Source organism: Diabrotica virgifera, chromosome 8 (genome assembly GCF_917563875.1).
Source record: "Diabrotica virgifera virgifera chromosome 8, PGI_DIABVI_V3a".
In the NCBI taxonomy this organism is placed as follows: Eukaryota; Metazoa; Arthropoda; class Insecta; order Coleoptera; family Chrysomelidae; genus Diabrotica; species Diabrotica virgifera.
The window spans coordinates 120,418,196-120,436,358 of record NC_065450.1 but is presented as its reverse complement, the minus strand read 5'-3'; the positions used below and the strand labels follow the sequence as shown (position 1 = coordinate 120,436,358).

The window sequence follows — 18,163 nt, the reverse complement described above, 5'->3', positions numbered from 1 at the left end:
TGATCTCCATTTAATCTAACGTGAACTGCTCGATTAATGTATAAGTTAATGATGTTCCATGTTACTATCTCGGGTATTCCTATTTCCAACATTTTCGCGTATAGTATGTGAAGATTAACGTTGTCGTAAGCCCCTTTTATATCTAAGAACAAAGCACTCACTGCTTTCTTATAAGTAAAGGAACTATAAATGTCTATTAAAAAGTGGCAGAGGCTATCTTGTGTGGATTTACCTTTTCTAAAACCAAACTGACTTCTTGGTAATAGGTCGTTCTTTTCTAGCCAAAATTCCAGACGGTTTTTAATAAGTCTCTCATATGTTTTTAGTATACAGGAAGCCAGACCGATTGGACGGTAAGAATCCCAATTCTTTGATGATTTTCCTGGTTTTAAAACCGGGATAATAGTGTAAACGTGCCAATCGTCAGGAATCTTTATGCGGCGCATCCAAATTTCATTATATATATTTAGTAGTGCAGCCTTACCAATTCTTGAAAGATTTGATAGCATCGAGTAATGGATATTATCGGCACCTGGTGCTGAATTTGAGTTTTTCTTCAACGCAAAGTTTAGTTCAGTGGCAGAAAATGGTTTGACTAGGAAACGGATTGGTTCTGGATAGTCGTACAGAGCATTTAGTTGTAAATCAGGAATTACTAATTCTGCAGACGGCGGTGTGATATTTTGATGGAACTCTTCTATCCACGAAGCTTCCGACAGAATAACAGGGACTTTGTTCTTTGTTTTTCTATTTTTTATTCGGTTAACTTTTGACCATACATCTTTAATAGGGACTGACCTATTTAGGGATCCGACATAATCTCTCCAGCTATTTCTTTTAGTTTGTTTAGTGATCTTCTTGACATGTGCATCATCTTTTTTATACTTAAGTAGGTTTTCATGGTTTGGATTTTCTTTGAATATACAAAAACTTTCCTGTCTTCTTCTGACTGCTTCTTCACATTCTAAATCCCACCAGTATTTTCCTCTGGAAGTCGGTTTTTTTATTTTAAATTTGGGGATGCAGTAGGATGCAGTTGTATTTATATTGTGCAAAATTTGTTCATAAGAATTTATATCTTTAAATTGAGAGAATACATCTTCCGAATACTGTTCATATAATTTCCAGTCGGCATTCTTTAAATTCCACTTTTGTGAATATGGATTATATGTATGAGTTGGTTTATCCTCTAACTCTACTCTTATAGGTGTATGGTCTGAACCAAATAGGTCTTGAAGTGTTTTCCAAGTGATCAGGTGGTTTAAGTCAGGAGTACAAATGGTCAGGTCTATTGCCGATTTCGAGAAGTTCCTAAAGAAAGTAGGAGAGCCATCATTTTTGAATATTAAATTATTATCGTCTATACAGTCCATCAAAATTTTACCTTTCATATCTGTTTGGTTGTCTAGGCCCCAGGCAATGTGGTGAGCATTAAGGTCACCTCCTATTATAAATGGTCTTTCTATAGATGTTATGAAATTGTTCCATTGTTGTAACAATAACTTGGTTCCTGGGGGAACATACATAGATATAAATGTGACAGTATATGACTTAAACTTTATTTTTATTGCTACTTTATTGACGTTTATTAAATCTACTTTGATGGTGACTTCCTCGTAATATAGGTTTGAATTTATTAAAATTGCTGAGCCACCGCCAACAGTTACTGAAAAGCGGTCGTCTCTGACAATATTGTACCCGTGAAAGTTATAATACTTTTCTGGTTTAAATCTAGTTTCTGACAATAATGCGATATCAACTTTCTGGTCTTCTAATAGGTGGATAAGGTTTTCTCTATTAGAGTTAGCCGATCTACAATTCCATTGACAAATTACCAATCTATTCATTATTATATAAGAGAGAACTTAAAACTGATTGAATTGAATTTACTAGAACTGATTTTTCTGGAATTTCAAAATTTTTGTGATTTATATTAGAGATAATACTTGTAACTATATTTGATATTAATTCTGTTAATTCTTTTGATGGTTCATGTATTTTAGATCCTTGTTCTGGATTAAATGTAGATTGATACGAAGAAGAGGTGATAATACCACCAGGTCTGTTGGACATGGGGTTTAACTTTATTATTTTTTGATGTTCCATTGTTACTTGGTCTGGTGAGGAAGAGATAGGTCGTTTGTATTTTGGTGGTTTTATTATTGTATATCTATTTGAAACTGAAGGTAGAGCGAACTGATTGGAAGATGTTTGAGACGTGGACAATTGAGTAAAGGAATATGAAGAGGATGGTGCATTCATATTTGGAGTTTGATGAGAATTTATTGAGGAATTATTGGCTGCTATAGATGCATAAGTTATCTTAGGAAAGAGTTTAATTGTTTCCTTAAAAGATAAGCTGTTTTCAGACATATAATGTTTTATTTTCTTTTGGCGATCAAATTCTGGGCATATCTCCCATTCATTAGTGAAGTGTTCACCTTCACAGGATAGACATTTTTTGTTAAACGATGATAAAGGACAAGAATCGGAAAGGTGAGATTCATGACACTTAAAACAGCGAGGATTACTTTTACACTGCTTACTCATGTGCCCATACCTATAGCAGTGGTAACAGATAATTACCTTTTGCTGGTATTTTTCAACAGTGTGTAAGACATGATTAATTACTACATACTTTGGTATATTCTGGCATTTAAAAGACACAATAACTGATTTTGTTGGATTAAATATTACTTTGTCATCTGCTACTATTTTTCTTGTTATTCGTTTCACATACTCAACCGAGAATTTGCAATGGTGATCAAATTCCTTTATTCTATTTTTAAGATATTCTTCCGATATATCTGAATCTATATCCCTTACTACACCTAGTTTAAACAATTGAAATTTTGGAATGTATGCGGTCAGATTTTTTTGAATAAGGAATTTGGAAGTAACTAAAGCATTTGCGCTACTATAATTTTTAAATGAGACCCTAACTCGGTTGCGTCCGATTGAGTCAATTTTTTTTATATAATTGTCAATTTCTGGATGTAACGTAAATAGGATCTCGCCTATTTTAACAGCGTTTAATTTTCCTGTAAAATTTAAACTGGAGTTTTCAATGAAAATGTAAAAAGGTCCTAAATCAATTTGTTCGTATAAATAAACAGGCCTGGTTTTTTCTGGTTGATCTGAGTTTACTAAAGTATTTTGTTTTTCATTAATATTGTTAAGATTAATACTACTACTTATCTTATTTTGAGGCTGGTTGGGTAGAAATCCATTTAAATCTTGTAAATCACAGCTACTATCCATCGAATTCTCAATATCAGGCGGTTCGCCTCCACTAGATGACTCCATAGAGGAGTTTTCAAGTAACGTTTAACTTATGAACACTTTCAAAATGTAAACTAAATAAGGAAAAGTTTAACAAAACTAAACAAACTAAATTAGAACGGTATAAATCAAATAATCCGCCAAAAATTAATATTTTTCGGAGAGATTTCCAAATTTAAATTAACTTTGACAATTGTCATGTAAACATGTAAATTTTCTACAACTGTGTAACATTTAAAGAGTTTTAACCCCTATATCTTGGTGGGTCAAGAATATAAAACCTGTTAACAGCACCGATGATGAACTCTTTAGTTTGTAAACGTTCTGTGATGCAGCCCTTTAAGGAATTTATTTTTAAATTAGTTAATTTTTAAAAAAAAAAATTAGCTAATTTCTTGTTTGTGATACCTTAATATTGCAATTTTAAAGTTAAATCTTTTTTATCCAGTGTATTGTTAAATATTATATTTAAATGGGATTGTAATGAATAGAGTCCGGATTTCTAAGCATAGTGCTTATGGTAAATAATACAATCAGGACTATTTTATTTTTAAATATGAACGAAATTTGCAAAAATAAGTCATTTTGACACCACTTTTTTGTGCTTTTCTTGCTTTTTTAAAATTTTCATGCCTTTTTTGAATGTTGGTGCTTATTTGGTGCTTTTTTATATAGGTACTATTATCATTTTTGCATTTGCGAACAGCAGAAATTTAATTGTTATCTATGCAGTGCAATGGTGGACTCCGATCTCCCACTAAATAAATTGCAAATTGAAAGTTTTAAATCATTTCGAAACCTGATATGAAAAACATTGTATCTCCACTTACAATGTTTTTCAACTATGGCTTAAATAGCATCTATAAACGATAACCTTCAATTTGGTCTAAGAACTTTTATCCTATCTTATGTAATTATAAAGTTATTTAACAAAATAACCTCATTGTAAGTGCAAATTTTTGATCACTGGGTGGCAAAACGTTGTAACCAACGTTACAATATTAAATTTTTTTATTATTGATGAAAATTTTTTACTAAAACATTGTAACATGGGATACAATGTTTTTCTCGAAACATTTATTAAGTAAGTTTTTATAACTGCATTGTAAGTTGTGATACAAGAAAGCAAGGTAGTGAAATATTACGATGAAAAACATTGTAAGTCAATTTACCATTGTGTTTACATCCAATACTTAACACTTTGTAGGGATAACGATCACTGAACGAAATAGTATCGTGTTCTTACAATGTTATTATGACTCATTTCGCAGTGTTGATTGTTGACAGGAATAGATTTGCAAAATGCAAGATTGGAGAACTTGAGAATTTATCGAAATTTCTGGGTAATGACTGTTAAACTTTTAGCTACTGGTAGTGTGTTAGTGTAAACATATCTAAAAATAAACGTGCTGTGTTAACTAAATTTAGTGAATATTAAGACAATTATTGTTTTACGAATTTTTTAAATAAGAAAAATGGGTCGTGGAGAACTGCTTTTGGATTTAGCAATAAAAGATAAAAATCTCAAAGACAATGATGGTACGTAAATAATCTTGATTATAAACTAGTTTAATTTCAAAGAGAAACTTGAGGGTGTAGGCGCAAAATCTCGATCCATGCTATTCCGGTTGCATTTATTATTTTTTTTTAATAGTGAGAAAACTAATAAATATTTTTGAAAAATTTTAACGTAAAATGAAAGATTACATTATTACCGAGGGTCGAAAGTCCCTTAAAATAAACAAAAAGTTACTTTTGAATGAAATATTTGAATGTTGTTCTGAAGCTATTTTCTTGTGGCATTTTTACAATTTTAACCATTTAAATGGGAAATAAGCCAAAATATTATTAAAAAATGATTTTTATTAACGTTTCGACGCCCAAATCGGGATAATGAACATAGAGTTCAGTGGAGAGATTCAAGTACAGTCCTGAAAGAAACAGATAGTAAAAAGAGAAAAATCAAAGAAGCGGCTCTAATTATGCTAAACGAAACCAATTGTGTCGCAAATTCCTCGGTGGAATGCAGTAGTATGTGGATACCCATACTGAAAGACGAAGTCAATAGAAAGAAAATACCACAATTAGTAAGTCAATAGTCGAGTTAGTACATATTTTATATTTTAGTATTACTTATATATCCATGTATTATTGATATTATTTATAATTTAAACAAAATTATAGTAAAGTCAGAATTTGGTATTAATTTTGAGAGTAAATTAAATGTAAGACCAAATACTTACGATATCGGGATAGTATCACGAGGTTTTTCCTGGTTTTCCCTCGTGATTTACTATGAGATCTCTAACGCGAGAAATTTAATGTCACCGTTGCATGTGGTCGTTTTTTTAAAGACAGATCACATGCTATGATTTTTTTGTGACGGATATTCTTCAGTTGGGGTTGATTTCATGTAATCGAATGAACTATCTTTCAATAAAGTCGTCCCAGGAACGCAACTCATAAATATTGGCAATATCATTTTAAAGTCTTCTACTTTAAAATGTATCATATGTATCTGAATTGCCGATATAAATGAGTCAAATTAAATAAATTATTAGAAGAATTTTTTTACTAAGCAACAACATTTTTGTTTATGTTAATAGTATTTTGTATTTTGACAACGGCACCCGATTTGGGCGTCGAAACGTTAATAAAAATCATTTTTTAATAATATTGTGGCTTATTTCCCATTTAAATGGTTAGAAATATTTGAAATTAGAAATCACACTAAATTTTCTCTTTGTTTTTCATCCATGTAACTTATTAAAACAAACTTTATAGATGTTTTCAGAGGCTTTCGGCCCTCGGTAATACTCTAATCTTTCATTCTGCGTTTAACTTTTTCAAAAAATACTTAGGTACTTATTAGGTTTCTCAGGATTCGAAAAAAAATGAATGCATTTAAATACCATTGGAACAATACTATCTTTGATCTTGGATCTGCGGAAGGTTATTGTTATGCATGGGATGAAATCACAGGTAAAAAGGGGCCTAATGAAATAAGTAGTGCGATATTTGATTTTATTAAGAGAAAAGTTGCGGGTGGAGCATTAGAATTTAGATTTTATTCAGATTGTTGTGGAGGACAAAACCGAAATCGAATAATATTTTTGATGTATATTTATGCAGCTAAGATCATGAATATTAATATTACACACACGTTTTTTGAGGTGGGCCACTCTCAATCTGAGGGTGATTCAATGCACGCCCTTATTGAGCGAAGAAAAAAGAACCAAGTTGTTTATATACCACAACAGTGGTATACACTGATAAGGTATGCTAAAGTCACAGGAAAGCCATACGATTTGAAAGAACTAATTCAAAATGACATTTTTGACTTTAAATAAATGTTAAAAAAAATACCGAATTGGGATTTATATAGATAGTTTTCTAGTCGAAAATACAATACGTAAAAATATATATAGAACAACCACATAATATTATTAGTTTTCAATACGATCTTATTTCTGATAAATTATCGTCTATAAACTTAGAATGCAAACCAAAATCGAGCAAAAGGGCTACAAAATCCAGGAATAAAAATATTCACGATTTATGGTAAGTACAAATTCCTTTAGCATATAATGGCTTACTTCCCATAACAACCTCAAAATATAAAGATCTTGTGGCTTTGTACTCTAGTAAAGCTATACTAGAGCAATATTGCAGTTTTTATTTAAATCTTCCCCACTCTCAACAAACAGAATATTCGGATGATGACTCTGAATAAAAGTTTGCTAGGGGATAATTTTGTCTATTTTTTAATAGAACATAAACTGTTTTAGAATTTGTAAGTGTTCATTTTGTAATAAATAAATCTAAAAGATATTATTTTATTTACCTACTTCTTGTTAGTATGTATGACGTATATTCTTAAATACATACTACTTGTCTGAGTAAAAAAATCACTTTTCAAGTAAAACCAATAAAATAAATTAATTATAATCTATTTATTTGGATATTTACTGATTAGTTACAATTTATATGCACCTAGCCAAAGAAACATACTGTGTTGAAATATCATTGTATGAACCACTTACAATGATCTTTACCTAAAATTCTGAAAAAATTTGCTATTGTAACTCGACCTAAATCAGGACCAGTAATGTTGACAACAATGTGATATGTAAAAGTGAAAAGCTGAGAAAAAGTTATGAAGAATGGATTAAGAACATTACAAAAAATATAAAAGCTGACACAGTAAAAAAATAAAATGTTTTGGAAATTTCTTTAAATCGTTCTCCTGTAAACTAAGCAAAAGTGAGTTAAAATGTTTTTCATATCAGGTGTCGATTTTTTGGAAGCATACTGTCAAAGACATGTGCCGGATGAAAGTACTGTGCGAAAAAATATGTTAATTGCGTTTACAAGGAAACCAGAAAAAAGTAAAAACACTAGTGGGGAACAATTAAATCTGGTTGCTGTGGACGATACTACAGATATTTGTGGAAGGTAGTCGCTAATTTATTCGTAGGCGTAGTTCACGAAGAAATCTTGGCGAAGGGATATATAGTGTGCTCAAAAGAACTACAAGCAACAAATAACAATACAGTTCCAAGATTCGTAAATGACGCTTTAACCATGTTTTATCTTCCCGAGGCTGTGCCCACCAACAAAATAATATTAATGCTTTTAATGCCAAATCTAATTCACTGTACGTGTCTAGCCACGGCCTGAATCGAGTTGCTGAGCCTATACGGCTGCAATTTCCACTTGTTAATGAGTTGATAAAAACTGGGCAAAATTTTCATTAAAGCTCCTTTAAGGGTGCAACTGTTTAGAGAAAGATTCCCTAACACTCCATTAACACCGGAACCAGTTGGCAGCTGGTTCTCGGTTGGGTACATGGTTAGATGCAGCTTTATACTACGCTGAATATTTCGAAAACTTTACAGTCGGAAAAATGAAAGAATACCCATGAACGAACATATAAAACACGCTGTATTTTCCAGTCACCGTGTCACAAAGAAAATTTTCCAGTGCAAGTACATGTAACAATAATTATTACATGTACTTGCGCTGGCCAATCTTTGGTCTGACACGGTGACAGGAAAATACAGCGTGTTTTATATGTTCGTTCATGGGTATTCTTTCATTTTTCCTACTGTAATAGCTTGGTATTGGATATTAAAGATACTGCTAGCAAATCGATAAAAGATTTTCAGGATATCTTAGGTGAAACAAAATTACAAAACAATCTTGGTTTTATCAAAAGCGACTTTTGTTTTGTGAGTGAAACAATAAAACATTTGGAGAAACAGGAAATGTCATTGGTTGAGTGGATCCAAAAAATAAACAGTTTTGAAAAAAAGATGGAAGGTATCCCTGGAAAAATTGGTCAGATATTAACAAAAGTCAAAGATTTTCAAAATGTTATTAACAAAAAAAGAAGGATTTCAAAAGATGAAGAAAATATTTGCAGTTTTAAATGGAGAACATGTTGATGATATAAATATGGATCCGGCGGCAGTAGTGGCAAAGTAGGTATAGTATGCACCGACAACCAGTGAGGACGTTGAAAGAAGTTTTTCGATATACAAAAATGTTTTGAGGGACACACGCCGAAACTTTACGATGGAACATTTAAATGAGTATTTAGTCATTTCATGCTTTAAACAAAAATGATATATTTTCCTTTATCTAAAGCGTGTCGATAAAAATAATAATTAGGTTAAAGCATTTTTGTTTCAATTATCTATTATTATGTTTATTCTATTTTATTTTTAAATTTATAATAGGTATTTAATAGTTCTCAAGCTAACCCTACAAATAATTAGATATATTTTCTTAAGAAAAAATGGTTTGTCAAAATTTATATGCTTATTTTTATGCTTTTTTGTATAATAAAATGCTTTTTTTATAAAATCGTTACGCTATTTAAGCGCTTTTTGCGTTTCTTTATGCTTTTAAATCCGAACTTTAGTAATGAAAATTACATTTTAAACTGCTGTTCGATGTTTCTACTTTCACTCCGGAAATCATTTTCTAAAAGATTCTTTTAAAAAACTCTTATTTATTTCTAATCCATATTCCGTAGCCTTTCTCTTTTATCTATTAGAAATCACTTTTAAAGATTTCAAAGGTCTTCTTGTTATTAAAACAAGATCATCACCATTACTTGTATTACACGATACATGTGTTACATATTGATGCTTTTAGTGTCGATATATTGAACATTTAGTGTGGATACTACTTTCTCATTGTCGGTCAGATAGAATAGCGGGGGCATTGTAGCCCAATAAAATAAAATCAAAATGTAATTCCGTACAGGCTGAAATAATTTTTTAACAAAAGTTAGGTCCAAACAAAAGATATTTTCAAGAAAGTATATGATTCATATGAGGAGATCATTTTTTAAATAATTAAAAATGGGTGATTTTTGCACAAAATTTACTTTTTTTAACTGCTGCGGTAATTTATGTTTTTATTAAGGTTTTTACAATTTTTTTTCTGCAAAGCTGGAGAAACAATCTTTTATATAAGACTTAGTGAATTAAATTTGACCCATAATTTATTTAAATAATTGTAAATCAAAATTGAAAAACAAATTTCCAAAAAAATATTATTTGCATGATAAATAAACACTATAAAACATTTTGTGTTGCAGAAAAAGTTGCGCCAGTATAAACCGGAAAAAAATTGGTTAATAAATATTAAGTAGGTTATGAGATATTTAATTTGTTTATAAAAAATTACCATTTTTTCAATTGCAAAGACGCGGCTGTTTCCGATGGAGTATACAAGTTTTTAAGGTCTCATTTTTTGGTTTTATGTATATTTTCTATAGATGTATTGACAAATCAAAATTTGAATTAAACACCCCTCCAAAATGGTGTTTGAAAATTTATGTAATTTGTTTAAAACTTGTTTTTTAATAACATCGCCGGGATTAAAATTTTTGAAATTATTTTTCGATATTCGTGTTTCTGGTAGTTTTTGACACACTTACAAAAGAAAAAAAATTCTAGATCAATTTTTTGCCGAGATATCTTTTCCAAGTTTAAAAATTCATATTTTGTGTATTTATCAATATTAACATTTTAAAGTGCGTGAGTACATCTATCAACCCTACTACTCAACAATGTCATTTATACATAGAGTTAAAATTTTAGAGTAATTTAAAAAATAATGATTTTCGTAGCGACCTTAAATAAAAACTTTTTGCATGAAGAGTGGCGCGGTAGTACTTTGCAATATCTTCGTTAATAATGAACCAATTTCAATGTGTTTTTTTTTAGTTTGGGGTAGCATATAAAAATAATAACCTCTAAATGACACTTTTTACAATAAATAATCATCAATTTGTTATAGACAATTTTTTTTTCATTTTTTTTTCTCTTCGTGTGATAAATAAAAATTGCCACAAAACATTTTTTTAAATTAACAAAATAATACTGAATTAGCCTTAAAAATTTCTTTAAGACTTTTTCTTTGTACAATATTAAAATGTATATATATATATATATATATATATATATATATATATATATATATATATATATATATATATTAAGAAGACAATGAGTCTTTGCTGACAGTAAATGTACAGTTTTTGGTTATTGGGTTATGCAGCAATTGATAAGTGTACTCTTTTAAGTCTTTATTCCGAGCTTTCGTTCATGATTATGAACATCGTCAGGGTGCTACAATTATATTATATATGTGAAACAATATGAAAATATGTATATAAAATTATATGTACTTACAACTTATTGAGGATATTTCAAATAGGTGGTCATTAAAATGAGAATTGTACTTATTAAAATGGTCATGTAATGTCTCGATAAAACAAAATTATTCAAATAAAATTTTTTATAATTTAGTTCAACTTCAAAATCGACGAAATATAAAATGACACTTGGACATTCATGACATGGCATTATTTGAAATATCTAACAAAAATGTTTAAAGATGATCAATTTAGTAAACGACCAATAGGGTAAATGATAATTAAGAAAGTATTTTTTAAATTTTATAAATTACTGTTGAAATTATAAATTAAGGTAAAATTTAAAAAAATTAGTAAGATTTTTTGATCAAGTTTAATTAGAAGTTTTAAATTATTTATATAAAAGTAATTTATAAAGTTGTTGACAAAAATTAATTTATACAAAAGTAATTTATAATGTTGTTGACAAGTCAGAGTATCTAGAAGAGGAGTTAGGAGATAACTCACGATTATCTAAAAATAGTAGATAAGAAAACATTTCATTTAGGTGGCCTATATCAGTACGATGATTCATCGAATTTGGATTTTTATTTATGTGAACCATTTCCAAAAAAAGGCCGCTTTGAAGTATGTGACTCACGGTCCAATATTTTAGCGTTATTGTAATCAATTCGATGATTATTATTGAAAACATGTTCACCCAATGCACTTCTGTCAGGGTACAATCTGCAGTCTGACTTATGTGAAGTTATTCTGTCTTTTAATCTTCTTGATGTTTGACCAATATATATTTGATTACAATCAAAACAAGGAAGACTGTAGACTGTACCAGTTTTAGAAAGCATTGGAGTCTTGTCTTTGACGTTTGAAAAAACCTTATTGACTGTGAGAGTCGTCTTAAATGCAAGTTTGATATTTTCGAAAGACTTAAATTTATTTTTATAAATTGTTTACTAAATTGATCATCTTTAAAAATTTTTGTTAGATATTTCAAATAATGCCATGTCATGAATGTCCAAGTGTCATTTTATATTTCGTCGATTTTGAAGTTGAACTAAATTATAAAAAATTTTATTTGAATAATTTTGTTTTATCGAGACATTACATGACCATTTTAATAAGTACAATTCTCATTTTAATGACCACCTATTTGAAATATCCTCAATAAGTTGTAAGTACATATAATTTTATATACATATTTTCATATTGTTTCACATATATAATATAATTGTAGCACCCTGACGATGTTCATAATCATGAACGAAAGCTCGGAATAAAGACTTAAAAGAGTACACTTATCAATTGCTGCATAACCCAATAACCAAAAACTGTATATATATATATATATATATATATATATATATATATATATATATATATATATATATATATATATTATGTATTTTACATTTAATTTTACAGTCTTTATAACAAGTAGTACAGTATAAATTGTGTATTATAATTGTTAATTTTTATTCACTCACATACATAAATAGATTTATAGTAGAGTTTCATATATTTTCTTTTGTATTCACATTAACTATGCGAAATTTTGCAAATGATTTGTACAAAGAAAAAAGTTTTGTTTCTTTAAGAAAATTTTACTATTTTGATTTTTAAAATAAAAATTTGTTTTAATACTGTTTTGTGGTTATCTTTGGTGCCAACTTTTATTTATTTACTATATAAGAGAAAAAAAATTGAAGAAAATATTGTTTATAACAAATTAATAAATATTTATTTAAAAAAGGGTACGCAGATGTTATTATTTTTATATTCTACCCCAAATAAAAAAAAAACATTGAAATTATCCCATTATTAACGGAGATATCGCAAACTACTCCTCCGCCAATTTTCAGGCAAAAAGTTTTCATTTAATGAAAATCATTATTTTTTAAAATATTCTACAATTTTTATTACGTATATAAATGGCATTGTTAAGTAGTAGGATTAATAGATGTACCCACGCATTTTTAAATGTTAATATTGATAAATAAACAAATTATGAAGTTTTAAACTTGGAAAAGCTATCTCGGAAAAAATGGTTCTAGAAATTTTTTTCTTTTGTTAATGTGTCAAAAACTACCAGAAACACGAATATCGAAAAATAATTTCAAAGTTTCTAATCCCGGCGATGTTATTAAAAAATCAAGTTCACCAATTACCAAATGCCATTTTTGAGGAGTGTTTAATTGAAATTTTGATTTGTCAATACATTTATCGAAAATATACATAAAAGCAAAAAAATGAGACCTTAGAAACTTGTATACTCTGTCGGCAACAATCGCGTTTTTGCAGTTGAAAAAATGGTAATTTTTTATAAACAAATTAAATAGCTCATGAACATCTCAATATTTATCAACCAATTCTTTTCAATTTATACTGATACAATAGCGCAACTTCTTATGTAAAACAAAATGTTTGATAGTGCTTATTTATAATGCAAATAATATTTTTTGGATACTTGTTTTTCAATTTTGATTTACAATTATTTAAATAAATTAAGGGTCAAGTTTAATTTAGTAAGTCTTATATAAAAGATTGTTTCTTCAGCTTTGCAGAAATAAATAATTGTAAAAACGTTAATATGAACATGACTTACCGCAGCACTTATAAAGTAAATTTTGAGCAAAAATTACCCATTTTTAATTATTTAAACAATGATCCCCTCATATGAATCATATACTTTTTTGTAAATATCTTTTGTTTTGGCCTAAACTTTGATAAAAAATTTATTTTAACCTGTACGGAATTACATTTTGATTTACATGTATTGTAATTTTATTTGATCGGTCTATTGTCTATATGACCGACAATATCTCATTGGCGCTTATCAATTTGAGGTAGGATAAGTTATGATTTATATAAATTCAATGAGAAAAAGGTACAGATTTGTCTATACTTTTCACTTACGGCGCCATTAAAAGAACTGGCACATCTACTGTGCTTATGACTGATAATAGACATTATCTTCTTCTTCATCAAGCGTTATCTCCGAGACAAAGATCGGTAATCATCATAGCTATTCGAACTTTAGAGACGGCTGCTGTTAAAAGTTCATCTGATGTACATCCGTACCATTCACCCAGGTTGCATGTTCGTGATATTCTATATCTCCCTATGTTGCTCTTTCCTTGGATCTTTTCCTGCATAATCAGTTGGAGCAAGTTGCATTTCTCTCCATGTGTAATATGTCCGAGAGATTCCAATTTTCTTGGTCTGATTGTATTAAGGATTTCCATTTCTTTATTTAACTTTTTCAGAACCTCTTTGACGTGTTCTGTCCCCGATATTTTTAAAATTCTTCTATAAGTCCACAACTCGAATGATTCCAGTTTTTTTCATAGTGCCGCATTGAAGGTCCAAGCTTCCATTCAATAAAATAAATTCTAGAAAACGTAGCAACTAGAAAACCTAACTCTTAGCCTCACCTTCAGACCTATTGTGTAGAGCACTCTTCTCATTTTGTTAAAATTTGCTCTAGCCTTTTCTCTTTTGATTTTGATTTCCTGAAAATAATCATTTGTAGAGTTGATCATTGTTCCAAGATCCGCATAAGGTTCGACACTGGTTCCGTTTATGAGAAGATTCTCGATACTTCTTTGAGTTTTCGATATTCTTATAAATTTCTTTACGTTCATTGTTAGACAGTATTCTTTTCCATAATCCGCTATTCTAGTCACCAGTTTCTGAAGATCTTCAATGTTTTCGGCTAAGATGACAATATCATTCGCATATCTAATGTTGTTAATGCAAACTCCATTTACCTTTATTCCAGCTGTTTCACCCTCAAGAGTTCTTCACCGGGGGATCTCTTCCGAGTAGTCATTAAAAAAAATTGGCGACAATACGCATCCCTGTCCCACTCCACGTCTAATTTAAAATTACGTACTTTTATTGAATGCTTTATTACAGTTAATAAAACATGCATATACATCTTGATTGACGTCCATACACCTTTGTATTAGTATATTAAGTGAAAAAATAATTTCACGCGTTCCTAAGTCTTTGCAATAGACAATAGGTATATAGATCAGGGCGCATCTGTAAGAATATTAGTACATCTGGATATTGAGAGGTGACTCATAAATTGAAGGAAAAATTCGATTTTTTTCTTCGATTTTGAATATAACTTTAAAATTATTCATTTTCGAGAAAAGTTGCACAAACATAAAACTTGCGTAATTAAATTTTCTACAATACAGGATTAGTTAAAAATTTTAAAAATTGTCACCCTTGTTGCAAAATAGCAATAATTGCGAAAAAAAAACATAAAAAACAAGTATTCGCCTTTTACGTTTCTCAACCATTTATGCTTCACTTAGGACTTTCATATTTCACCCAGAAAAACTTTATGATATAGTAAAACAACACTGTAAATTTCATTAAGATCGGTTTAATAAATTTCGCAAAATAAATTCTGCAATACAGCTTCGCAAAAAAAAATTATTTTTTCAAAAGGTTGCAGAACTGAAAATAAAGCAAGACCGCAAGTTGAATATTTTTTTACATGTAGAAGATTACTGTACCTTTCATTTGCAAAATTAAAATCGGTTAACTACCACGACGTCAAAAAATTTTTTAAATAAACTTTAATTTTTGGTGCTACGCACAAGACAGCGGATACGTTTGCTCTGATTGGGCATTCCAATGACCTTTGATAATGATTGATAAATTTTAATTTTTAGTACATTTCGATATAAATAAATAAATTTGTTTATTACAAAATAAAAACACATACGCTGTCCTTTGAAATAACACTTTTTTAGCAAAAACTTTCTTTGTTATTATATTTTAACTTGGAGAATAAAAGTTTATTATTTTTAAACATACAATTGTTTAAACAATATTTCACAAACAATAATCAAATTAGTTTGATTTTGTGGAATTAAAATATTAAAACACAACAAAGTATTGAGCAAAAAAATAATATATTAGATAAAGATTGGTAGAAATTTTGGATGAAATCAACTTGTGTGAATCGAACACCGCTGCGCTGTTCTGTGCGTAGCACCAAAAATTAATGTTTATTTAAAAAAATTCCTGACGCCGTGGTAGATAACCGATTTTAATTTTTCAAATTGCAAATGAAAGGTACAGTATTCTTCTATATGTAGAAAAAACTCAACTTGCTATCTGCTTTATTTTCAGTCCTGCAAGATTTTGAAAAAATGATTTTTTTGCGAAAGCTGGATTGCAAAATTTATTTTGCAAAATTTATTGAACCGATCTTATTGAAATTTATAGTATTGTTTTATTATTTCAAGTTTTTCTGGGTAAAATATGAAGGGTGTAGCATAAATGGTTGAAAAACGTAAAATGCGAATACTTGTTTTTTTATGGTTTTTTCGCAATTATGGCTATTTTGCAACAAGGATGACAATTTTTTCATATTATTATATGAGTTAATTCCAAGCAATTTTTTCAAAAAAATATGAGTCACCTCTCAACGTCCATCTCAAAACAGATGCGCCCTGTACTAACAGACATATGAAAAAATTGAGATTAAAAATATTTTTTTGGTCACTTTGATTAATTAATAACGTTATTTTACAATTATTCTATATTTTCTATTTATATAATATAATATATTATAAAATAATCGTTATTTTTTAGGAAGATGCCCTCTCTGAAGTAACATCAGCATTAGAGGCTGATGATTCAAATGTTGAAATTCAATTTAAGCAAGTATTGGAAGATCTTTCAGTTATATGTGGAAAATACGTTACAATATGTAAGGCTTCCCTTACTGGCCCTGGAACAGGCAAAACTAAACTTGATAAAGAGCATATTAAATTATGCCAGAGGGAAATAGTAAGTTAATTTACAAACTTTACGGTAAATATATAGCTATGATATCCTATACAGCTTCAAACAGATTAACATCAACCATCAACATCGTGTTAATTGTTTGATTGGTATATAAAATGTAATTCTTGGTCCTCTTAAATATTAATCTTTTTCGCATTTCAAACTATACATTATTCCAACAATAGAAAGGGGAGATATAACAATTATAACCAACCGTTTTGGTATATAACAATGTAACATTTTTATCAGACAACAATAATTTTGATCATGAACTTCTATTTTTCACCACTCCTAGGTACCCGATTCGGTATGTGTTATACATATTAGCCATTAATATTATGTACTTGAATTAAGATAGCATTAAGAATATTACGACAACTATAGAACCTTATCCTTTTTCTCACATGCCAGTAAAATAAATCTACAGATGATCAATCAGAGACTGAAAACTTGTCTACAAAGGGAAATACCCAAAGAACAAACTGAATTTACAAAAGGGAGAGTTACTCGGAAACACGTGCTGAACATAAGACAAGTAGAAAAATCTAGGAACTTCAATATCCCACTATGCGTTTGTTTTATAGATTACCGCAAAGCGTTCGACAGGGTCAAATGGCAAGACTTATGGTAGATACTAAAAGAAGTAGACGTACCAAAAACTTAATTTCGCTTATAACTGTACACATTACTGGAAAAGTTAAAGTGCTTGATACACACTCAAATGAATTCCATCCAGAACAAGGTGTCAGAAAAGGATGTATAATATCTCCACAATTATTTAATATATATGGTATATGGGGAGCATATGATGAGGAGAGCGCTTGAATGATGGGAAAAGGCCATCTCAATAAATGGCCGAAAAATAAACAACCTACATTCTGCAGACGACACCGTCCTTCGTGCCAATAGTCAAGAAGAATATTAATTGATCTCATTCGACTAGTTGAAAACTAAAGAAAATATTTGGTTTTCAGATAGACATATCAAAGACAAAGATCATTATAATGGATAAACTACATAACACTTATCCACATATAACCACTATTGACCGGTTTGATGTGGTGAGCTCATACTTCTATCTGGCATTATTGATCACAAACACAGGTTCACTACAGGAAGAAATAAAAAGTAGATGTGATCTAGCCAAAGTCAACGTAGGAAAAATTAAAGGAATAATTCATAAAACAGAAAAAATCGCCGATATAACTTAATTAACCTATGTATTTTAATGGTCAATAGTGTCAAAATTTTATAAATATTAAAAGTGTCCAAATTTAATAATTTAATGGAGTAAACTTGCCTGCGGTTCGACCAATTACAAACAAGCATTATTTCTCCTATTTTAAAAAAGAGGACAATTTTTCCGTAGAAAAATTGTGATCAATTTTTAGAAACCCA

General features: G+C 29.4%; 1 protein-coding gene across 1 annotated transcript in view; it reads left to right on the top strand.

Moving 5' to 3' along the window:
* Window positions 1-18,163, top strand: part of LOC126890248 (otoferlin-like) — a 224,148-nt gene that overhangs the window by 97,225 nt on the left and 108,760 nt on the right. The window contains exon 8 of the mRNA XM_050659104.1: window positions 16,571-16,768. Coding sequence (XP_050515061.1) covers window positions 16,571-16,768 — 198 coding nt within the window. The remainder of the gene's footprint in view (window positions 1-16,570; window positions 16,769-18,163) is intronic.